General features: G+C 39.6%; 1 protein-coding gene across 2 annotated transcripts in view; it reads left to right on the top strand.

Moving 5' to 3' along the window:
- Nucleotides 1-25,042, top strand: part of Arms (Ankyrin repeat-rich membrane spanning) — an 83,568-nt gene that overhangs the window by 11,534 nt on the left and 46,992 nt on the right. For both annotated transcript variants that reach the window (XM_075877685.1, XM_037427704.2), the window contains exons 6-15: nucleotides 5,473-5,571; nucleotides 9,480-9,578; nucleotides 12,651-12,848; nucleotides 13,140-13,238; nucleotides 13,341-13,439; nucleotides 15,756-15,933; nucleotides 16,564-16,728; nucleotides 19,303-19,485; nucleotides 19,913-20,069; nucleotides 23,925-24,073. In XM_075877685.1, the coding sequence (XP_075733800.1) occupies nucleotides 5,473-5,571; nucleotides 9,480-9,578; nucleotides 12,651-12,848; nucleotides 13,140-13,238; nucleotides 13,341-13,439; nucleotides 15,756-15,933; nucleotides 16,564-16,728; nucleotides 19,303-19,485; nucleotides 19,913-20,069; nucleotides 23,925-24,073 (1,426 nt within the window). The remainder of the gene's footprint in view (nucleotides 1-5,472; nucleotides 5,572-9,479; nucleotides 9,579-12,650; nucleotides 12,849-13,139; nucleotides 13,239-13,340; nucleotides 13,440-15,755; nucleotides 15,934-16,563; nucleotides 16,729-19,302; nucleotides 19,486-19,912; nucleotides 20,070-23,924; nucleotides 24,074-25,042) is intronic.

Raw genomic sequence — 25,042 nt, 5'->3', positions numbered from 1 at the left:
TTCCTGTTATGTTGTCATGCTTTTAGCTTTGGCTGGATTCTAATTAACTATGCATCATGTTTCCTTAACTCATTGCAGTAAAAGCTTGTTAATTCCAACTCAGTTCATTCGAATTGACGACCTGGTCCCGGCACAGCTCTGTGTACTTCTATGGGAGAAAATTCCCGATAGTTCGAACAGGTCGGTATCCACGACGGTTAGTTCGAAATGGGAGCCCCGTTTCTCATAGCGCCATGCAGATGTTAGTCTAGAGTGATCACAATGTGTTGCATAACCAAACCAAACTAAATTTACTAGGGATGCAAAACAACGAAACAGAAGTATTTCTCAGCATTTGAGATTTCAGATGCTGCGCTGAATTCTTGGGCAAGCTACAAATGGTGCTCATGCGTTCGCAACGTAAGAAATGCAAGCAAATGAAAATTACTGATTGTTGTTCCGGCTCTAAGTTCGGGGTAAGCCTATAGGTGGATAGCAAAAGCGTGGCTGACGCAAAGGATTGTGGGCTATGGCGCCCGTCTGCACCGACTTCCGGTTAGAGATGCCGTACCACCATACAGGCATTCTTGCCAGTGCCATGGCTTTCTACTTGTTCCACCCAGCACTTGCGGTGCCCTTCTCTGACAAATTGCTGCATAATGCTTTGGAGAGCTATGCAGTGTAGTTGAATAACAAATGCAGTCAGTATGAGATAGTTTTAATCGTGCGAGCAGTCATTTCTTAATTCAAGCGGCATGCACCTTCGCATGCATGCTTGTTGTTTTGCTGCAAAGGGTGTTATCACTAATTTTTTGTCACATACAATGATTTTCTGGACATCATAGCATCACGAAATATCCATTCATTTGTTTTTATACTGCTTACCTGTAAATTTATTATTTATTTGCTTTTGTGTTACAATGACACCATCTCAGGTTTGATATAGTGAATGGCAATAGTCAACTGTTTCTTACTCTGAAAATGAAATGCGCTCATAGTTTTCTGGCTTTTTTACACCTTTCCATCTTCCTAACGTGAGATATCATTCCCTCACGTACTTGAGCATTATGTTTCAATATATGCGCAATTCTCTACACACAACACACATAACGCAGCCTATCGGCACTTCACGCTTGCAAGTCTGACGCAATAGAAATGCCATACCATGCAACTCGTTGTATCAAAATCTACTTCGGTGATTTTACGTCCCACAATGCCATTAATAGAGCGGCCGTTTTGTTCCGTGGGCCTTTTATGTGCTCAGTGTTTTTCATAAATCTGACAGAGTATGCGTACTTCTGTTGTCATCGAACGTATGTTGACATTTGACAGTATGTGCCGATAAGTGTGAGTGATTTTCAAGTGGTCACCGTTTGTGCTCGAAAATACTAAATCGAGGGGGTTCTGGAAAAAATAGCTGCATGTATCAAAGCATAATCGCATGCTGCCTTCAAAACCCCCCTCTTACCGTTCTTCACGTTTGTCCCTTTTCACTTCTCGCTTCGTTCTCTGAAATGCACGAAAATTGTCTATCCCTTCTAAAAAAAAAGGAAGAACATAATCTTTGAACAAGTAGCAACAAACGCATCACAGAATTTCACGTGTTTCCTCCCCGATTACACTGCACTGTAGGCACCTTGAAGCAACGAAATGATAGGCCTTGAACCGGAAGTACGGTAGCAGACGACGTGCCATTTGGCTATGCATGTATTATTCGAGGTAAAGTTTCCAAAAATTTTATTTTCAATAACACCATAGACCTCTAATTAGGTATACGTCCTGAAACTCACAAACATCCGTGCTACAGTCTAAACCACCACATAGATAATACGCTCAACTGTACCGATCGTTTGATTTCACGGGCTCGCACCCGATATTCGAAGACATTGCAATCGAATTGCGAACCACCATTCGAGTGTTACAAGCACCACCCAAGCCCCCTATTCCTCAAGTAGAGCCACCCGAAAGAGTTAGGTTGATTCCGTATAAAACCGCAACATCATCGCTTGCGACCGCCACCGAAAACACGAACAGTGATTAGGCCTAGCCTTCGGTTCGGCATGCTGTCGCCTGAAATTTGTACAAGACAACATGAATATTGTGTGTCGAAAAGATTCCGCTCAAGCACTGATCCAAGAGCAGTGCGTGTAACGATGTTTTGGTTTGCGACCAGGAAATCAATGGTGACTGTTAAGCTTGTAAAAGTTCGCGTAGTGGTAGCAAAGGCGAAAGCTTGCATCGGAAAGCCGAAAAGGTTTTATATTTGTGGACGACGTAGCAAACGCGATAAGCATGACATTTTTTCCGAAAGGAAACTTAATACACACTCAACAAGAAGGCAATCGCGCATTCCATACGGAGCGCACGCAGCTGGCTAGTGGCCGGAGCTACGCTACGTCTGCATGTTGGTGCAAAGGTCACTCCAGTGCCCAGGCAACTGCCTTTTCTCCTCACTCGGCAAGCCTAAAGCCCCTTTATGGGCTTTCCGCTGGTTAGGGCAGTAGACGCGATGAAGGGGCTTTAGGCGAGCTTGCGGAGCTGGCTTAACCCTGCTGCAGTTTTTTTTTTTCTCTTTTCTCGCTCTAGTTAATGTAAGAGGGCATCGAATGGCAACCATGCAAATATGGTACAGAAGTACTGATCACGGCCAAGTTCAGGGTGCGCCTATTACGCGTGGAAATAAAGAAATTTCATTTTTCGCGACCAAACTGGGCGTGCGCCGATTATGCGAGTGCGCCTATTAGGGAGTTTTTGAATTGGGGCCCCAAAGCCCTTTGCATATGCACGCTTTGGGTCAAGTAGGAGGGAAGAGTTTTCGAGTAGGGTCTGCAACGCTTTGCACATCAACGCCCTATTCTAAGTCAGCCATCACTTCAGGGGGTACGTCACGTTTGTTTGTCCTAAAGCATTTGGGGCAGGTTTTGGGGCGCCCGCTAAATTCGAAAAATAGTGTCCCCAACAGAAAAGCTAAACGTGGTTTGAGTATGGCGCATGCGCAGTGGTCTCGACGCTATTTCTTTGGGGCCCCAAAACAATAATTTTGATTGTGTTAACTCTACCATGGCAATAAACATGTTTTAGAGCATAAATAGTGTCATGTATTTGTTCACATGAATATATACGTACTACATACTGCTCACATGAATGCATTACAGTGTTTGTTTCTGGGGTATCATTGACTGATGAATTATGTTTGATTAAAGGCTCCATGAACTTAGCCCCTTCAGTCACGAATAATGTGTTGGAAGAAACATGTCAAATTCACGTGGCATAATTAAAGGCATTCAGTATTACATTCCTAGTAATAAAACAAAGGAAAGAGTTGTTTTGTGCAAGATTTAGTAATTAACAGTAATGAGTGTGTAACTAAATATCTAATCATTCGGCCACCAGTCAGCTTCAGTACTTGCATAAAAAGAATCCACTATTAGGCCTAAAATGCATGAAAAGTTTGTTTTTTAGTTGTACTTGTTTCGAGCGAACAAAAAATAAACATTGGTCCTGGAACGCGTCATGTCGAACAATTGTTCACTGTGGTGTGTATCCAGCAAAGTGATCCTCTGCAGAAACACGCAGCATAATCAAGTTAAATGATCACTAGTTGTTCACTCAAGAGGCCTGCATGAATTTGCACACTAGTTTCAAGCCATTTGATGAAACACGCAGTGCTGACCTGCCATTGAAGTTGGCGTCTCCATTTGTACATACATTGACTGAAAGGGTTAATTTACGAAATCATCTGCCACAAACCTGTAGTAGCACCTAATTCGTGATTACTAGTTCAAAAGTGGCTTCTTTGGGTTCTGCCTGTACAGTGTGGTGGAATGTTTGTACATTTTAGCGCCTGCCCACTAATTCGAACTCTGTTTAGTTTGAACAATTTCATAGTCCCCCACGATTTTGAATTAACAAGCTTTTACTGTAATCAGTAATCATGGTCTAGATGGCATAAATATAGTTTACTACTGGACAGATTTTCTCTATATCCCTCAAAAGATATGATGTGATGTAACACACTTCTTGTGAGGCCCCACCGATCCAACAGCGGCGTGTGGCGTGTGACCCGTGCAGTTTTGCACGTGTGGTGATGTTTGGGTCAGACTGATGGACTCATCGAGCAGACACGGACATTTGATTAAAAACAGAGAAGCATTTAATTAAAACAAGCTTAATGCAAGAGCTAACAAAAATGAACTGAAAGAGGACAACAAAAATGCGATAAAAAAAACAGCTACAAAACAAACTATGTTTTAAAAAAACACTACAACGGGTACAAACAGACAATAGGTATGTTAATAAAATAACAACATGATAGAACTAAAAGAGATACAAAGAAAAATTACAAGAAAAGTCAGACTCTCGAATCTGAGCTTGTACTTGCAACGCAGCACACACTACTACAATAATTTAAACTTGGTATAATAAAATAGCTGTCGAAAAAATAATCACAATAAAAAGTTGTATACAGACCAGTCTAGCTTGTGTTTCGTGCAAGGGAGTTGACAAGATGCCGCTGAAGGTAAACGCTTAGGTAAACGACGAGGGTGCCCGGTGTGGCAGCCGTTTCAATACGTTGCGTTGGACACTCCATGCTCGCCACCTATGTGAGACTCGTGATACCGACGACTGCGCGTCTAGCTTGTTGAACGTCAACTGCCAAAGCAGTCAAATTCTCTTTGGGGCGTACGCATCCCTCTTGAGGTCATTTTTCCCGAACACATACATGCCTCCTTCGCTGCAGGTGTAGGGAAGACGCGGCGGCGTCATTGCAGAGTCGTTAGTTTCCGTAAGTCTTCCCGATTCTAAGGCGCGCCCTCCCTTCGTCGAAGGGGCGCGTGATCGAGAATGCTCAACGTTTGTGAGATGCGACAAAAACTTTATTTAACCAAGTGTGAATTGTAACAAAAGTGCTTCCATTGTTTAACTTTAATTACAAATGCCCAAACACAGGGGACCAGATAAAGCATGCAGATATATATGTGCGTGCACTTACATACATACATGTACGCCCACACACTGTTACAGTTATACATTTTTTTTATAACTCACAGTACTCTTTGAGAAAAACAAATAAGGCAGCCTAGTACCAGAGGCTGTAATGGCAATATGCATGCATGTGTGGTGCCATCTGATTGGTGGCTGCTAGCTGTAGGCTCACTCTGAATTGAATATTTGTGAATATTTGCTTTTTATGGTACCTCTACAACAAGGGCTAGTGCCTTTTATTCTATTGATAAGGTTAGAGTTTCTGGCAAGCTTTAATTCATGAAGCATTAGATAAATAGTATTGTTCGCCGGTACTGTTTCGTAAACTTGTCAATCTTTACTGCTGATCTCATTAGAATAGAATCATTTGCTTTATTGTAAAATTGATTGTGGCAAAGCTGCAGACACTGCGCTCAATGTTATAAGCATCTTGCACTAGCATTTGTTACTTGTCATTATCAATTCTGATAACATGTTAACATGATGTTTCTTTCTTCTTTGATACAGTATGGAACTACTCCATTGGTCTGGGCATGTCGTCGAGGGTTTACAGGCATTGTTGAGATGCTGCTGGAAGCAGGGGCAAACGTTGACACCGCTGGGATGGTGAGTTTTCTTTATTCAGCTGTGTTTGTATCACTAAGTGAACGGGGGGGGGGGGGGGGGCAAGAGGGGCAGATAAAAAAACAGCACAGAAAGAGGCTGAAAAAAATCTAATTTAGAATAACAGGGAGACAAGCTTGATTGTGCGATTGTGTGTAATTGTGCATTATTCAAGAAGTATACGTGAGCTATGGTGACATGCCTTCTCTGTGAATTGATTAAGATGGAATAACTCAGGTTCTTTGTGCATAAATATGCCTAAGAGTTATTTAAACCTGCACTCAAACCTCATTGTAATGAAGTTCCATCTTACACGAGTATAACTTCGTTATATTCAAAAATTTATTATAAAGGTATACTCCTAACACTATAACTATTGGTAGACTATTATTTATTTATTTATTTATTTATAACCAATATGTTTTTATATCGAGGTTTGAGTGTATTTCTAAATGAAGTAAATGTCATTATTGATAGTATTTCAGTATTCTGTATGTTATATAGCAGGAGGATAATTATGTTACTTTTAATGACCAGTAAATATTGGTGGTCACATGAATGGCTTGATGAATGTAACTAAACCATACCAGATGAGTGACTTCTTTGTTACATACAGCTTCTATGAGCTGCAGATTTCGGTTGGAGCGGTAGCTTATTGTGCAAAAAACCTAGTGCTGGTGAGTGTACAGAAATACGGGTGTACATGAATAAGTCCTCGAAGGTGCATCAGCAGTTTTGTACATGTTCCTATATCACAGGAACGAAAGCTCGTTCCTCGTTTTTTCTCAATTTTCAAACGAGTTCCCATTATAAGTTCCTCTAATTATAAAAAAAACTCATTGCAGTTAAATTTTTTTAAAATTTGGAACGTGTCAATACATTAGCATTGCATTTTACTTTTTTAGTTAAAAATATATAGTCAGATAATCCTGAAACAAAATAAAGTAAGCAACCTAAAGCTAACACAAAGCTACATATATTATAAGAATTATCATCACCCATGGTAGATTACACGTTGGTGAAAGGATCTATATAAACACTATGAGCCATTTTTTTAGAAACCACCGGCCATACCACAAGCATGTCTAATTGTAGCTCCCGTGCTCGTGAGTTATAAGTCCCACACATGTCACACGTTCCAAGTAGTTCTTCAAAGGTGTAGTGATGATATATTCTGTGCTTCGGATAACCAAACAAAAATCTCCACCCATGCTCCAATATAATTAAATGTCTTGCACAAGAAACCACATAAAAAGGGACAGTACTTCAGCATTTAATCAGCGCAGAATCAAATCATATTCCTGTGTGAATACAAGATATAGTCCAATACAAAATACAAATTTTTTTCTCTTTTTTATACATTTTTGCTTATATCTCTCTCTCTCTGCAGTTGTTTTCTCACTTTCTACCTTTCTGTCCTTCTTTCTCACTCTCTTTCTATACTCGTTCTTTCCTTTTTTCCCTCCTCCTCACCCTCACTACCTATTCCCTACTTCTCTCTACTACACTATACGAAGCTATGTTACGCTCTGCTATTATGCGCTCTGTTGCAGAGAAACGCGTAGCGAAAATTTCCTCAACATCCCACTTCATTGGGATGGTCACTTAGCTAAGAGATAAATATGAGCAGATAGAAAGTCAGTTAGAGTGGTATTTGCATTGGTTAGGTGCTTATACATTTATACTACCATTGTAATGTATCATGGAAAATGCCATTACTTGATATACTCACGCGACAGATATGTGGCGATTTTTCAGTGCTATGTGTTCGTCATTGGGCCGCGATTCCAGCCGAATAAACAAATCAGTTCAAAGTGTATGCCTATGGTAAATTAATACCATGAAAGAAAAATGACACCATCTCCCACTAAAGGGGACCATGTGTGAAGGCAAAGCAGCGAGGAGAAGGTGAACGGCACCCACAGAAACTCGTCTACATTGCCTTGAGCAGGCGCACCAACATTCAGAACCTGTATCTGACTAATGCTGCTGGTGACCATCGCTTGATGCTGGTGACCGCTGCCATGAACGCTGCCGGTGACCGTGACTATATTACTGTTTAGCAGCCGGTCCCTCAACGCACATGCCAGAGACGTCGAACGTGATCCCATGCTAACCAAAGCTGACGCGCCATGTCTCACGGAAACGTCGGCTTCGCCTTTGGGGATCGTAAGAAATGAGAGAAGAGGAGGGGACGCACATGTGCAGTGGGGGAGCAGATGCATGAGGGAAGGATGAAGACAGCCACAAACAAAAGCTGCTTTGCATCTAAAAATGAAACTGAATAACTGAGTGGTTTTGGCACTAGCTTTTTTATCATGAATAGACGGTTTCAAATGTCGCCTTGACAAGATTTTTTTTGTCAAGAATTTTGTCCTTTCTCTTTCTCCGTATCTGTTTTGCTCTCTCTTCACTCATTCTCTCACCCATTGGAGTTATTGCATCCCACGGAGGACAAATCAGTGAATGTTCTTTGAGCGAAGCAGAACAGAGTGAACAGAGCATATGCTGGTTTGTGATGATAATTTTCTTTCTACAACAGATGGCAAACCTGAGCATAGCAGCTCTGCTGTAAAGAATTAACTTTCTCTTTCACATGTGGTCGGTCTCAGCGTCACACACTTCCTATGGCCTCTGGTAGGCATGTTGAACTGAAAATCAGGATGCAGCATAGTCACGTGCCTGACGAAGTCGGCCGTCCAGCCTATTCGCATGACATACTGCATTCAAGCATGCGCCTGTTGACTGTCGTGGAACGTTTACAGAAGGAGCGTAGTCCCCCTACCGTTCCACCGTAAACGTAATGCGTTACCGTTACAATTTCACCGATTGGAGGAACGGTGACCTCCCTCCCTTCCTCCCGAAAAGAACTTGTTCCTTGAATGTCGTTCTTTGGAACGCTGTTTCGTACAACACTGTGCATCGGTCAGAGACTATTTATATGCGCTATTTTTCACTCAGTAAGTGACGCTCTCTCGAGCGTAGACTTTACAGCAATCAACCATGTCTGATTCGTCTGACCTTTGTTGAGGCCACTTGTTGTTCTTTTTTGCATTTTATTGTTTCGTGCATAACTGTCGCCATTGCCTGTAGAAACTGAAGTTTTGTGGTGCTAAGCGCATATATTAAGGTTCAGTTCCCAGCACGGAAGAAGGAAAAATTTGGTAGGAAGCATTGGGCAATCCCATAAAAAATAATTAATAAAATAAAAGAAAGAAATAGTAGGTTGGTCAGGAAAACTCGTGTTAAGCTTCGCTTGGTTCGCTTGGCTCTATTTTCGCAATAGGAGAAGGCCTTATAATTTTCGTGTGTTGGTTGTTGCATAGTAATTCTGCTGTATTCCACAGTAAAGCATTAAATCTATATTTGTGTCAACTTGATTACAGAACAGTAGCTGAGTTTCACTTTTAACATTTTCAAGCTGCAGGAGCTGCATAAAAGCCTCTCTTTTTTTACTTTCTCTTGCATATACTCTACTGTAAAGTGCTGATATGGTGTTACTATTGTTTTGTTATTTATAAAAGCAGGTAACTTCTTCTTCATGAAAGTGTTAGCAGCATTTTTTGGAGTTCAACTCTATATATAGTAGACTCTCAGTAAATGTCAATCTGTTAAACGAAACTGCTGCTTAAATGAAACAACTGCCTCCAGCACAATTGGCTTCATATTTGGATTCTCAACCTTTGCTCGTCCCGCTGTATACAGAACTGTTAAATGGAACACATTTTCTCGGTCCCTTCAGGTTCCGTTTGATGAGAGTCTATTTTATATCTCTTGATGATTCTTCATTTATATGCATAAACCTTAAAAGCACCGTGCTCTTTGAGATTTATTATGTATTACCAAAAGGCAAGTGCAGGCAGTCATTTTTTTTTGTGCAACAATAACTGCATTACATTTATTATTTGCAGTACTCATGGACGGCTTTAATAATCGCGGCAAAAGGAAACTACTCTGACATCGTCAGCATGCTACTGGAGTACAAGCCAAATGTTAATGCTGTTGATGCTGTAAGTAGCCATATGGCTCTTTCTTTTTTGCTATTTGACTGTTTCCTGTCAATTTTGTTCTACCTCTGGTGTCACCTTGGCAGTGACTCGGCAGGCGTTTGTATACTTCCACTGATAACAAGGCTGTTCGTTTCATTGCCAGCTGGGGCTGCAAACTTCTAATGGGAGTAGAATGGGAAAAAACTGTTTAGAGCACTATGGATTGCCAGGCTGATAAATATTGTTCATTATGAAATATGAATTCATTGCCCTCTACTACCACATGTCCAAGTGTTTTCTTGGGACATAAGAGCTCATGAATCAATCTCTTGTAGGAAGAAATTTCTTAAGCCCTTGCCCATAGTCTTATTTTACTGCTTGTTTTCCTCAATGAGTCTTCACACTCATATTGACTGCCATAAGTGACATTAGCGCCCTGCACTTTTCTTCGTTGTGTTTGAACATTACACGCTAAACTGCTACTTACTCAACTTTTGTGTATTGCAAGATTTCTTTCAATCAAGCCATAGCGACAAATCGAATTAATTAAAGTCCTTTTTATTGCTTGAAATAATCTATTGTCATTGACAGAACACTTACATATAATCTTGCAATAACTATGTAGACCATTGTCTATCAGTGGCCCTCAGTCCTCAACACTGTCGTTGCTGTAGGCCAATTCTCAAGAAAGACATTGTTTAGTGCACCAAGAAAGTAGGCAGGTTGTTGCAGCCACTGTAGTTGCCTAGGGAAGCAGTAGTGCCATCTTGCATATTTCTTGTTTTCCAGGTTTTCGTGATTGCTATACATTTAAAAGCACCGGTTAGGGTCGCACTAACCATTGTGGTAGATTAGGAGATGTGGTTAAATAGTGCTGCTTCGCCGATGCACCGTGCATTACCTATCTTGAGTTACCGTGACTTTTCACGAGGCAGCAGGGGTACTTGGGGCTCATTTGCTCACTTTGCCGTGCTTGTAAGTATGTAGCCGGTAGTTGTTGCAAGCATTCAAACTTTATTTTTGTCTCTGAATTTTGCTGAAGAGCTTCGCATTGTAATACGTAACAGAGAGGTCTTCAGTAATATTGAATAGTTACTGTTTAGTTAAAACAGACTTCTGCATGTATTTACCCCTACAATGTGATTTCAGACATGTGGTTCACTTCTTATTTTATACATCGTTTTATTTATTTATATTGCTTGATACAGATTCGTTCTGAGAACTGTACGATAACTAATGCATCGTTATCAGATGAATCACGTTTGTAATGAATATCATTTTGGTATGTTCATATTCATGTACATCTGTTACTTTCTCATTAAAATATTTAAAAAAATCTTTTAACATGTACTACTATATGAAAACATCAGTTTTTTTTTCAAAAGCTGCTGTTGCATATGTTTACATATACACATATTAATAATAATATTATTAATGTGAAATATTGAGTTGAGAAATTGTCATTTTATTCTCCAAACACGTTACGAAAAGACTAAATCACTGGAAGGACAGGCTGATCTAGAAAGCAAAATTCATTGATGCTTTCTGCAACACCTTGATGTTCCTGGTTTGATCTATAGTGCTTTGCAGTAAAATTCTTAGAAGATTTCATATTAATTTGCTTCAGTTGAGTGTAATGTTGTCCTACGTGGACAGCCGAGTACAATTGAGTGCAAGTAAATGTATGGTTGAGTGGGATTGCAGTGTGTAATTATTTAATTGTACACTAGAACATTGAATAAGCATTTGCTTTCTGTATAGCATAATTTATTCCCAAGTTAATGGCCAATAAAATTGTTTTATTTCTTCTATGTTGCGGACTTTTCTTCTAAGAGCTGAAAAATAATTAAGCAATTGATGACCGCACAACAATGAAATTAAGTTGCAGCCACGAGGAGATCATATGTTAACTATGTCCGTAAACCAAATGCTGCTTACAGTTATGTGAAAACCAAATATTTTTTTTATGCTGTACACTTGCCGTTAAGAATTTTCACACTTCCAGAAAAATACATGCACGTCCCTTGCAGTCGGCGCTCTGTCAGTCTTGTCAAGATTACTGTGCTGATGAGAAATTTTTCAGTTCACGGTGTAGAGCCTTGTTCATTTATTTTTGTCAGCAAGGCTGGCAGACAGCCTCTACAAGCTATTGCAAGTATAAAAAAAAACATTTTAAAGCTAGAAACAGTGCAATAATACTCAGACGTTTACAGTACAGTGAAAGCACATTCTTGAACCTGTAAATCCCTCACATTACTTGGTGGCTGCTGTAGAAGCTTGAGAGGTTCAGCGACATGCTTGTGGCACTCGCCTGGCCATCTTTTTTCAACACATCTCCTATTCTACTACCTTGGCACAAAGGTTACGTGCTCTCACATTCAAACTAAGTAAGTTTTCTTTTCATAGCGATGTATGGTGTGTTGTTGGGACTCTCTAGAGCAGGGTCGGCTACCCGCGGTCCAAATACAGTAATAGTATGTAGCCCCTGGCATGAGCCCCCTCCCTTCCCTTGTCGTTTCTTATCTGAAGGCCGACATGGCAGTTTTGACTTCAAATGAGGCGTTATCTTGTAAATAATGCTTGTAAATTGTAACATTGAGCCATGTGTGGGGAAACTAAACAATATTTCTATATTTCTATTTTAGTTTTTTAAAGTTTTGTCGATTCGCTGAAGTTTTTCCTTTGCCCCTCTCTTTGCTGTGCAGCCCCCGCTGTGTCGGGTTCGTGCAACTCGGCCCTCTTCCTCAGAAGGTTGCTGACCCTTTCTCTAGAGCATTCAGAGCGAGCAATTGGTTTACCCATAATTGAATGAACAATCTTTTGCTGTATACGTATATAGCTCAAGGTTGCATGACAAGTTTACCTTTATATAAAGAAGTGCATGCTATATAGTACGACATGCCATGCAGCCTCTAAAGATGTATGTACTTCAGGCAGTAATGGGTACACAGAAAAACCTGATTCCTTCGAGAGCTTGAAAGGGTTTAATAGGTAAAACTGAGAAGTTTTCTTGATTTTATTTTTTATAACTGACCAGAGCAACAACCAAGAAATTGGGCTAAATTTTTGTATAAATTTGCTCATTTCTTTCAGGACGGTTACACAGCGTTGGCCATTGCCTGCAAGGAAGGGTTCACGGATATTGCTGTCTCATTGTTGAATGCTGGTGCTTATGTCAACATGCACGATCGCAGTGGAGACACTAATCTGATCCATGCGGCGAAAGCTGGAAATTTTTCTATTGTGGATGTCCTGCTAAAAAAGTATGCCGATATCGATGTACAGGGCATGGTAAGCACTTCTTTCTTTATGTGCACACGCATACAAAATTTAAGCACCCTGTATTCTAGAGAGAAATGAAAATACAGTTGCTAAGCATTTGGAGTTTTCTACCAGTCGCACAAATAGGTTACCAATATCATGATGGATACCTCTTAAATGGAATATTTTAATTCATATTGATATTTTTCTCCAAGACATTTTGGTCACATGTCAGTTTCTTTTTGTATGATTGCTACTTGCTGTTTATGTGTACTTATACTTTCTGCCGTTATCATATGTCTTCCACATGTTCTTTTTTAGGACAGAAAAACTGCTCTTTATTGGGCTGTGGAGAAAGGGTACACAGACATTGTACGCGTGATTCTGCACGCCAATCCAAATCTTGAACTAGCAACAAAAGTAAGACTTTTTTTTGTTTGCCTAGTTTATTACTAGATGTTCTACTATGAATCTTTAGTCCTCAGTTGCCCCCCCCCCTTTCACTTTTTTTTTTCTCTCTAGGATGGGGACACTCCATTGATGAAAGCAACAAGGATTCGTAACACAGATATAGTACAGATGTTGATTGATAAGAAAGCGAAAGTGTCTGCCACAGACAAGGTGAGAATGTTCTCCTCAAGGCAGTGATTTAGTGTTTCAAGGGTTGCTGTTTTTTTATTTTTTTTGGAAGTAGAGTAAGACTTGCGTAGTATACACATTCCGCCATGACTGTGTCTGTAAAGTGTAGAAATAATGCATGCCGCATAAATAACTGAAAATTTATATGAATTTTACGTGCCCTTCTTCATGGGCTGCTATTTCCCGCCAGCAGAGCTGTCATAGTTGTCTCCTCTGAATCACACATTTACTACTTGCAAGGCAGAAATAGTGAGCACCTGTGTTAACAACTTAGTGATTCCAATGAACTGCAGGAGTGAACGATGTTGGGCAGTTGGTGTTGCATAGTGAAAGGTAAAAACGGCATTTATACAACAAGGATCGTGAAAGAACAGCAGACTATTTGTCATTGCTTTCCTGTCCTCCTTGTATAAATGCCGTTTTTTCCTTGTTGTGATTCCATTGAAATGCAGAGTGTATGAAGTCACCTCCACGAATTCACTATGTTGCAAACAACAATGAAAAGAAGCACCAGGCAGCCACATTTTGAGAGTATTAAAATGCAAAAACACCAATGTACTTAGATTTGGATTCACAATAAAGAACCCCGGATGATCAAAATTAACCCAGACTGTTTCACTTTGGTCTGTTTTATCATAATCATACTGTGGTTTTAGAGTTTAAAGCTTTAGAATTTATTTCAGAATGGAGAGAAAAAAGAAACAGTTGATAATGGACATGATGTGACCATTATAAATTTCATGTGGACCATCAGCTGCCTGTGGATGCTAGTAGAGGAAGAAAGAAGACGTCTGCTGCAAGGAGATTAGCAGTCCTCATATCATTGCATTAATTTACTTCTGTCTCTACTATTGCTCACTTGTTTTGAAGAAAATATCCTTGTTGTAGAATACACCCTGCAACGTACTTCACAATTTCCAATGTATTGCCAAATTTCTAATTATGCCTAATGAAAAGTTCTTTAAAGAGTGACATGTGAATTAATCTTATGGTATGCTTAATTCAGAGAAATGAAGAGTAAAATAGCTTAGATCAGGGGGAGGGGGGTCAGAGGAGTCCTGACCCCCTCTTGCATTCAGGGGGTAACACCCCTTGCAAGCGTCTCCCTTCCCATTGAGATTTGGCTTCCGAACACTGTATTTGAATTGCTTGGCAGTTAAATATAATGCGCTCATCGTAAAACCAACTCTAAAATCTAAAGCTGTTTCACAGAGCAGAAATGAAGTACAAAAGTCAAAGCTGCTTTCTGTTTCAAAAAGTATGAGCTTTCTGAAATGTTACAGGTAACGAACGATATGCTGCAAATATTTATAATGCCTTGACTTAAATAAGAAATGAAATAAATAATGCCCGATCATCTGACATAATTTATGTAAATGGTTTGGTGAAACCCATTGCAGATAAAGTGCGATTGTGATAGCTGTGGTTGTTTTAATTTAAAAATAATCACTAGGGACACCCTGACCTGGCACTGAGGCCCGTGTACATTCTTTAAATTTTATTTCAAATCATGATTTTAATTTTATATATATATAAAAAAACGTATTGGGAAAAACAGAATAGCCACTGTGAAAAGATGTGTGTCCCACTATGTGATTTTCCTGAATTTATACCACTGGAAGAGATTAGGCTCTATAGACTTGCCTGAGCTTAGTGTGTCATTATCTTGCATGTTAGAGCACCACTAAGCTGGCTGCAGGCAACTTGAACTTTCCATATTGTTGTATGTTACAGCTGTGTTAAAATTGTGCTGTAGTGTGCACTTTATTCCTTTATTTTTTTGTTATCCTTGTGGGTGTACTGAAAATTACTTATTATCTATTGCTGCTCATTTGCTTTATTCTCTCGGCTTGTAGGTATTGAAAGTGCTTGTCTTGATACATACTCTACACTTGATTGTCATGTGACCATATATATGCATGAATATTTTTTGTGATGGTGTGGCACTGAAAAGTACGATACTTGAGGAGTGATGCAATTGGTTTCATTAAACAGTAGCATTGTTGGTCGCAATCACCAGTAGTATATTTATTTGTTAAAAACAGAATGTAACATTGTTTTGGAGCATGTCTCATTTCAGAACTGATATTGCAGCATTGTTTTTCTTTAGTGCTTTTTCATTTCTTACATATTTCTTAATTAATTAAAGTAATACTACATATGTGTATGCTAGCAATAACAAAAAGTATTGTACCTTTACTGTGAGCGTCACTTGTTTGACCTCAATAAACAGTGCAAGGCTTGCTCTTTTTTTATTATCAGTGTACTGTGTTGACATGATTATTTTTTGTTCAACAGAGAGGAGACACAGCACTTCATATAGCAATGAGAGCTCGTAGCAAGGGTATTGTGGAGATACTCTTGCGCAATCCAAAGAACAGTCAGCTCTTGTACAGGCCAAACCGGAGCAATGAGACACCCTACAACATTGACACAAGCCATCAAAAAAGCATTCTTGCCCAAATTTTTGGTGCTCGTAAGTGTTTGAACTTATTTTCAATACGTTGTGTTTCCCAGTGGGGAAGTCACAGCAGAGTAGGCCAGAGATGACCGCATTGATGCACGGGGCATAAATTTCTGTAGTCAGTACTTGTTTAACGGCCATTTTATTTTCCTAATATGCAAGCCCAACTAGCTCAAATAATCATTTTACTCTTATCATGTTATGACACCTGTCAGGATACTTGTAGTTTTAGCTTACAGTACTCCGTATTTTTTTTAGTGACTAATTGATTAGCTAGTTTTCTGCATAAGTGTTTCTATGTTGTTTTAGTTTGAAGTTAGTGATAGTGCACCGAGCTTTAAAGTACTATATATTTTGTTCACTTGCCCACTCATAGCCAACCTGCTCGTAGCATTTACAAAGCTTTAGTTACATCTGGACTTCTCCTACCCACCTTGAAATAGGCCTGAAGGATGACATTTGTATAAAAGATGTATTTGTTGATGGAGTGCTAGTTGTAATTTTCCAAATAGAAGAAGCTTTCCTTTACTGCTATGAATTCTACAGTTTTTATGCACGCAAAATGTACGGCCTTTTTCTAGCTAAGATATTTCTTTACGCTTTTATTTCATGCCACCCACAGCATCTGACTTCTTCTTGCAGGTCGTTTGAACACCAATGAGGACAACGAAAATATGCTGGGTTACGACTTGTACAGTAGCGCATTGGCAGACATCTTGAGTGAACCATCTTTGTCCATGCCCATTTCAGTGGGCCTCTATGCCAGATGGGGAAGCGGCAAATCTTTTCTTCTTGGCAAGCTTGAAGGTAAGTCGTGGGAAAAAAAAAAAAATATATCGAATGTGAGTGCTCAAGTCGCGGTTTCCATGGTGTTTTCTCAAGTTGTTTAGTTGTACTTGCGTTGTTTTTCGCTTGAAATGTGAAGGAAAGGTGCTTATACAATTTGGTTTGGAAATGCCTTCCTAGCTCAAGCTGAGTTAAGTGCAGGCGGAAAGCCATTGTTAATTTTCTAAAGGAATTTGCATTGTTTGGAAACTAATATCTTACCTGTTGCTTCTTGTGGCAATCTCAGTAACTTTTATTTATGCACAGTATTTACATTTTTGAAGTTATGAAAAACAAAATCTGATAAAATATGTTTCCATAATTCTTGTTCATGTCAACCAAAACACATTTTTCTGCAAGGCTCATGATTAAGCTACTGCATGACAAAGAAATATGTGCTTGAGTATGTATCATATTCCAAAGTGATGTAGTATAGTGGCTCTACCGGACTGGGTTATCTTCACAGCACACTGCTAGAACGCTTTAGACGATGATACAGCATCTGCCCCGCCGCGGTGGTCTAGTGGCTAAGGTGACCTGCGGCTGCTGACCCGCAGGTCACAGGATCGAATACTGGCTGCGGCGGCTGCATTTTCGATGGAGGCGAAAATGCTGTAGGCCCGTGTGCTCAGATTTGGGTGCACGTTAAAGAACCCCAAGTGGTTGAAATTTCTGGAGCCATCCACTACGCCGTCTCTCATAATCATATGGTGGTTTTGGGATGTTAAACCCAACAAATCAATCATTGATACAGGATCAGTCAGAGCATTCTGTCCAGGTTCATAAAAATGTCTAAATTTTCTTCCCCCTTAACTTCATAAATCCTGCTGCAGTGAGCGAATAGCATTTCACTGTGATGGCCACAGATTATGTGTGGACATTAAGCATCTGCTCTATTACCTTTTACCAATGACCTTCAATAAGGGAACAAACTGAATCCTCCATTCTTGACTGGCCGTTCAATAAAAGTATTAGGTCGGATGACCAGAGTCAGTACCTTACTGCTTTGTAGTTGACATGGCCCTGTGCATGTTCATATGTGTGATTGTACACAAAGGTGTGGTGGTTGTCGTAAGAGCTGAAAGCTTTCCTCAACCTTGGGACAGCATAGGGCCTCTGTTCAGCATAATAACTATAACCTATGTCACCAGTATAAATCTAGTTTGATGAAAAAAATTGTCTATAAGGTATAGCAAGATTACAGGCCACCTTAATAAAATACAATATATGCAAACCATAATCATGGTGAATTAAAAAATGTCACACTAATTACAGTCAATAAATGCTTTGATTCATGCTGCTAGCATTGCTAAATAGAATTCATAAAAAACAGCTTTCTAACATTACTGAAATTTCAATCAATCAGTTTATCAACCAATCAGTTTATTATCATATCATAAAAGGATGTTACAGGGAGTAAAATATACAGACGAGGGTCCCAAAGTACACGACTGCGACGGGACCCTCATACTGCATATTAATTTCATCATAACTACGAAGACTGTTTATCACAATATACTTACTATGCACTTGCCTTCATAACATTATCATCAATTTGTTTTCGTTTTCGTTCTTTCTCAAAGGAAACATTTAAAAATTTTTTTTTTTGTTGTCTATATAAGCATGCTTGTTTTTTGGATGGGGATGGGTCGTGTGCAATATATTATGTGTGTATTTTTGTTTGTAGTCACCGCTTATGCTTACATACGTGTAGGGTGGCCTGGACACCCTCCACGTCTTCCGCAACATTATCATTGTAAATAAATTAATAGGTGAAAATAAATGAAAAGTACTCCATAAAACAACAGACAGGATGAATGCTGGATTAATGGAGAATGGCTGAATTATCTGAAAAGAGGCCAGCTAGAGAGCTTCATTTCTTCGTCAAAGACAGCTATGTACAATTACAGTCATTATCAGCACTCTACAATCTTTCTTGCAGTACAAGATTGATAATGAGGCACGGGTGCAATAGGGTACCAGTTCACCAAGAAAGAAGCTTTCTTTATTTGAAGGAAGGACCTCAGATGATTATTGAAAATGTACGGGAAAAGACCTTGGCTGAGAAAACAATTTCCAGTATGTTACTAGGATGTCACATGGTATTAAATGTCGTAAATATTGGGATAAAAGAAAAGATGAGGCATAGGACAATGTTGATGATCAAGCATTTGTATTAACAATGTAATTCTACATGATTGCATCCACATACATATCACAGACCTACAGCGACATGAGAAGGTTAATCTGAAGAAGAACAAAGAAAACGTCAAGTTATAACAAAAAATTCAAAGTGCAGATAGTTTTCTGACCATTTGACAAGCTTTTTTTCATGTTGAGTAGTTCACCTGAGACAGGACACGGATGGTTAATTACTGGGTGTCTCCCAGTAGCCTTCACTGGAAGTTTTTATGTTAAAAATGAGTTTGTTACCACTATTTAATGGAAAGAAATTTTTGAATATATGATTTTATTTATGTTGTTCTTTGTCCACCTGAAATGGAACACGTGTATCAGAGCACGTTAACACGGTGGTGTTCTGACTGTCTTTGGCAGAGGACATGCGAAGCTTTGCAGTGCAATGGCTGGAACCAACATTTTCCTTCACCTGGATCCTGTTTTGCCTGGTATCGTTCTGTTCAAGCATGCTAGGCTACTGCGTCCTTCTGGCAACAGGACAATGGCTGCTGGGGCTCAGCTTGGGAACTGGAGCCTTCCTGTTTACCTACTGCATTCTTTGTGAGCCCACCATGCACCTAACAGCAATGTGGCTTAATTAGGTTGCCTGAACTTTGCCTTGGTCTTATGATAAAAAAAAAGTATAATTGCATATTATGACAAAAATCCTTGAGAAGCATCAGTGGCATATACTGAAAGAAGAGGAAAAGCTTCCAAGAGTATGATTTCAGAGGATTTCAATTCAACTGCTGATATAATTTATTGGTATATATTCTGGTGTGGTTCGCTGTGCTAGGGCTCGATGAGCACTTGACTTTCTAACATGTTACACGCACTAGGGTGTCACATATTGTGTAACTTGGTACCGTTTATGTGTCTTCAGCCTGATATCAAAAAGCTGTAGTACCTTAAATTTTGATGGTATATAAATAAATGACTCTCAAGTTTCAAGTGAAAAAAAAAATAATTTAGTGCAATCTATTTACAGATTTCATAAGGTATGGCAACAGTCATCATGATTGGAATTGGGCTTATAAATTCTGCATCAAAATGGAGCACATGCTCAGTTCTTTCAAGACTGTTCTTCAAGTTATCTTTTGCCACCCTCCAGCAACAAACAAGGACTTTGGTTCAAGTCCTGTGAGGTAACTCTGTGCTGATAAAGAGTATTCTTTTTTTTTTGTTCATTTTCAGACTAAGAATTCAGAGATACTAGTATCCTTGTACTGTGTATTGAAATATTTGTATAATATATTAAAGACATAAATGTTTGAACTGTCGGAGCATTACATCCTGCATTAGGATATGTTACTGGATTCGTTCGTGCTTGTTAAATTTAATGTCTTGTAAGGTGCAAAACATGTGCACAAATACAATGCAGTACAACATGCTTGTTTACTGTTTTCTATATGTTGTGTACCTTTGTGCCTTTCATGATTTCATTTAGCTACACATCATTATATTGTGCACGGAATTGCGAGCCATGTTACTCACATTCCTCATTGTAGCATGCATAAGCACAAATTTAATGCAGTAAGAAACTTATTTATAGTGAGATTTCTATTCTAGAATAGAAAGCTTATTTTCTACTATATTTGTTTTCTATGTAATGTTTCAACTTGGCTTAATACTAACTTGGCGTTGCAGCCAGTGTCTGAAATAATACTGATTGGAATATGGAGAGACCGTTTAGCGACCACATTTTCCTTTGCATCATGGAAGTTTGCACTAAAGTGATGGCCAGTAAGGAAAGTCACATCTTTACTGCTTTTCTCTTGTTTTTTTTTATGCTAGGAAATAGCTTTTTGTACATCTAGACTTAGCAAGGATTATTCTTGTACGTGAGCTGCCCCTGTTGTGTATATATGAAGGGAATGGTGGCACATGCCTTGAAGCATATCACTTAGTGCACTACAGTTAAACCTGGATATAACGAAATTGCTAAATTTCCGGGAAAATTCGTTATAAAAAAGATTTCGTTATATGCAGGTTCGGCCCGAAAATTCGAGAAGTAAACGTGCTAATAAACAAAAGGGGGACTGAAGGCAGAGCTAACCAAAAACACTTATTTTACAGTAAAGAACTGCGTTATTATTGCGATAGCGATTGTATGGACACTCTCGGCGGGTTTTTGCCGTCGCCGCCATGTTCCGTAACATGCCCTCACGCATCGCAACTTTCACGAGCGGGTAAAAGCGCGCGAGCGTTGCTGAAGCAGAGATCAAAAGAGTCAGCACATCCCATATCGCCTGAAAACTGCAGAAGATAACATCTCGCGCGTGTTAGAACTGCCGTCGAATGCTCAAACAGAAAGTAAACCATCTGTCTTGAACAAGCACTTTTCCCTGGAGTGGTCGTATTTGTTCACACCAGCGTTTTGTATGAGTTCCGCGATATCGGATTCAAAAGAGTTGGCTGCCAGCCTTACTTCTTATAACATTACTATGTTTTGCTATCACATTCATAGCATTGCATTCAAGGTGCCGTCATGTTACCAGAACTAATCGGCTAATCTCGAAAGCTACCAAACTGCGAAATCGCGGCGCGGCGCAAGACGGAAGCACGTTACAAGCCGACCTCCGAAGATCTGTCGTCACCGTGGTCACGAAGAGTTTCCATCAGCGCCTAATCAGACCTCCCCGCAGTGGTGAGGACACGGTTGTCCGAAATTAAGAAAAGCCAGTTTCACCGCAAACGCGAAGGAATGAATGCGATAGCAACAACTTGGAATGTAACGCTGAGAACAGCAAGCAGATCGAAACGTGCGGCTCACGCACGAATGACGCACGAAAACAACATACACAGGACGAAAACGAACTACAAAACTAACAACGTTTATCGCTCTACACTTAATGCACTATTAAACGAAAATGAGGCACGAAACTTAATCACAGGTGCAGATATGAATGCGAATTAAGTGCCCCAGTTAATTTTGTTACTGTGCTGTGTTTGAAAAGTGCACTCTTTTCGCAAACAGCGCCTGCCCAGCGAGCGAAGGGATCTTTGTGCGCCCAGCAAGTAAACGCAATCGTTCTGGTCAAAGTCGAAGGCGCGCGATTTTCCCCACCAAAGGATAAGCGCGCCCGCTCACGAGTATCTAAACTCGTGGGGTACGCGTTGAAGATAAGCACGCTTCAGCGCATCGTGACGAGCTGCAGGGCGCCAAGCGCGGGCGTTTTTTTTTTCTTTCACGAGTTTTCATATATATATATATATATATATATAGAGAGAGAGAGAGAGAGAGAGAGAGAGGTTGTCTCCTGCTGTTACTTTGTTACATAGAGGTCGCAAATACATCTGCTTCTATGGAGCGACGGCGGGGAATTGAAAAACTCCGTTATATGGAGGTTCGTTATAAGCAGGTTTAACTGTAATAGCTTGAAAACTGTTGGCTGGCATCTCCTGACGTTGATTTAGTCTCTGTATTTACAGTATGTACCAAGTTTTCAATTTCTCCAAATATATGCAGTTATGCTAAAAAGCAGAGTACCATAGTAATAAATGGTTTATGCTGAATAGCCTATCATGGTTACAAGATTGAAACGAGGTGGGCTGCTTCTGTTGCTATTTTATTTTACTAGTATATATTGCCACATTCCTTCCTCAAGTTTTGTTATTGCCCAGTTACAATGTAATTCTCAGCGCGAACTGCGTCTGCAGTGTTTGAGAAGAGAAGCTACAGGGCTGTAGTTTGTTAAGATTACGTGCACAACATGAACATTGCAGATTATTCTGGAAGTTACGGGGCCGCTTGTGATAGCACTGGAATATTCAGCGGCGCATGTATAAATGCCGACGTGCTCCACCACTTGCCAGTTGGTCGACGGCCGACGTTCTGTTCGCCGATGTCAGTGCCAGTGTGTATCGCTGTAATCTGATCTTCCGTTCGATAGCCACAAGTTCAGCCTAATAAACAGTTTTAATCTTGGGCCTACGGCCTGCTCCCTTCATCCCCATCACGACTCTGTGACAATATACGGTTTCAATGACTTCATGGATGGCATAACATGCCACAAGTTTCGTCTGCTTTAAAAGCATCCAAAACTATTTGTTCCAAAAGAACTGTGAATAGTAAAGGAGCAGATGCAAGATTTGAAACAAGCAACTGCTATACTGTGAATTTGCAAGTTAATGACTTGAAAAGTAATGGATTTAATGCATTGACTGGGCTACGTGTCCTCTCAGTTATTTTGATGGTAGAGCAAAAGCTCAGTCATGTGCATTCACAGCAAGGTAAATTTATGGTAAAAAAACAGGTGTGCACACATGGACACAAGAGAATGATAAAGACACCACATATACCAACTAACAACTGCGAATGCGCACAGCTGTTGAAAGGAAGAAGGCACGAGAACTTATCTGTGCATACCCATGCAATAGACAAACCTATCGACCCAGCACGCACTGTGGTCTACGTGAGAGATAATTATTTAGACACCTGGTGCCTTCCTTACGCAGGTTAATCGACAGTTGGCTCACACGTGCGCTACCATGTTTGCATGGCTTGTCTCTTTAACATGAATACCCACCATCTAGCTTAGCGCTCTGTCATGCTAAAAATTATTACTTCATATTCATGTCTGCTCCCTCAGATCTTATTTCGCATTGACTTTAGCATGTTGCCTCACTTTCATGGGCTCAGCAGGCCCACTTTTTATTCTTCTATTAGTTACATGATAGCTCGACAGGCGGTATGCAGTCTCCAACAACAAAAGTTTGGCTATACACATTTATTTTAGGAATCATTGTAATTTTTTTGCTTTATTCTGTCTCTTGCTTTTTTATGATATGATGAAAATGTTGATGGTGAGAGAGGAATGGGCCTGTTCATTTTTTCATGATAAACTGATACCCCATTTAAAAATGTTGCTTGTCTGAATGATGAGCAAACAATTATATACGAGCAATAAAGCAAACTGTATATTCAATAAATGTTATTAAAGTACTAGTTCAAAAAATGTCTAAGTACCTGTTACATACATGTACTCTTCTTTTTTCAGATTCATATTTACAGAGCAAAACAAAGTGAGCAGCTCTGGTGTTGGGGATGCTTCAATTGCATATATTATCATTTCATTGTTTTGTGCCATTGAAGACGAGTTTGGCTTCTTTACAACGAGATTCTACAGGGTTTTTCAACCCAAACCAGGTTTGTGAAAAAAAAAAATGTAGAGAAGCATATACTCTCTCCTGGTGCTGGCACTTAGCTTAAGTTTTGCCGATTTTTGTTTGACATGTTTTTCCTGAAGTTTTATGTTATCACGTCTACTAAGATATACCTCATTTAATTTATAATATTTGCAACTATAGTGCTTTTATCGTGAACAGGACTTTTCTGCACTGAAAAAGTGTTTGCATTCTGGTGTCACGTATGAATACTAAATTTATGGCATGTCTTTATACTTGAATGGTGCTACCTGTTATGCACCATGTTGAATTCTGATAATTTTGGGTGTAGGTAAAGGTACATATAAATGTCCTCTGAAATTTATAGGAGGTATGTTAAATGTACCCACTAGTTTCTCAATCGAGTATGATAGTAAAAATGTTTTTATCTTGTTTTTAATGTTTTATGTATTTGAAGGTTGAAGGTTCTTGAATCTCACCGATGGAAAGGGAGATTTTTGGTCCACCTTAATTCCTTTCAATTTAGGCCAAAATCATTACACTACGAAAAAAGAAACAACAAAAAATGTCCCCCACGCTTTCCTTGGCTTAAGTGTTTGTTGGCATCATAGTTTTTTTATGATTCATAATATGGCTAGTGACTCGCTTATCACAACTCCAAACCTAATTTACTTAAGCGTGCATTGCTCAATTATTTGGACATGTTTTATAGCACAAAGTCACCGTTTCAGTTTGTGAATATACAGGTTTGCGAGAAGCTTACTTAATGAGTGTGACCATGAAGGACACGACATTCTTATCCGTCATAGCGCACAAAGACTCTGCAGCCGACTCTCTGACATAGTGCAGAAAAGGCACTTGATACAGGTTGTCAACGAATACAGGTTATTAACCCAAGATGCAGCACAGTGCGACAGGCATGAGATAATGGATCATTACTGTAATTCCGCAAGACCTGTCAAGTACACTTGCCTGCAGCGCTACGACTACC

Source organism: Rhipicephalus microplus, chromosome X (genome assembly GCF_043290135.1).
Source record: "Rhipicephalus microplus isolate Deutch F79 chromosome X, USDA_Rmic, whole genome shotgun sequence".
Classification (NCBI taxonomy): Eukaryota; Metazoa; Arthropoda; class Arachnida; order Ixodida; family Ixodidae; genus Rhipicephalus; species Rhipicephalus microplus.
Note: the sequence above shows the minus strand (reverse complement) of the source record. Positions and strands in the feature narration are given on the sequence as shown.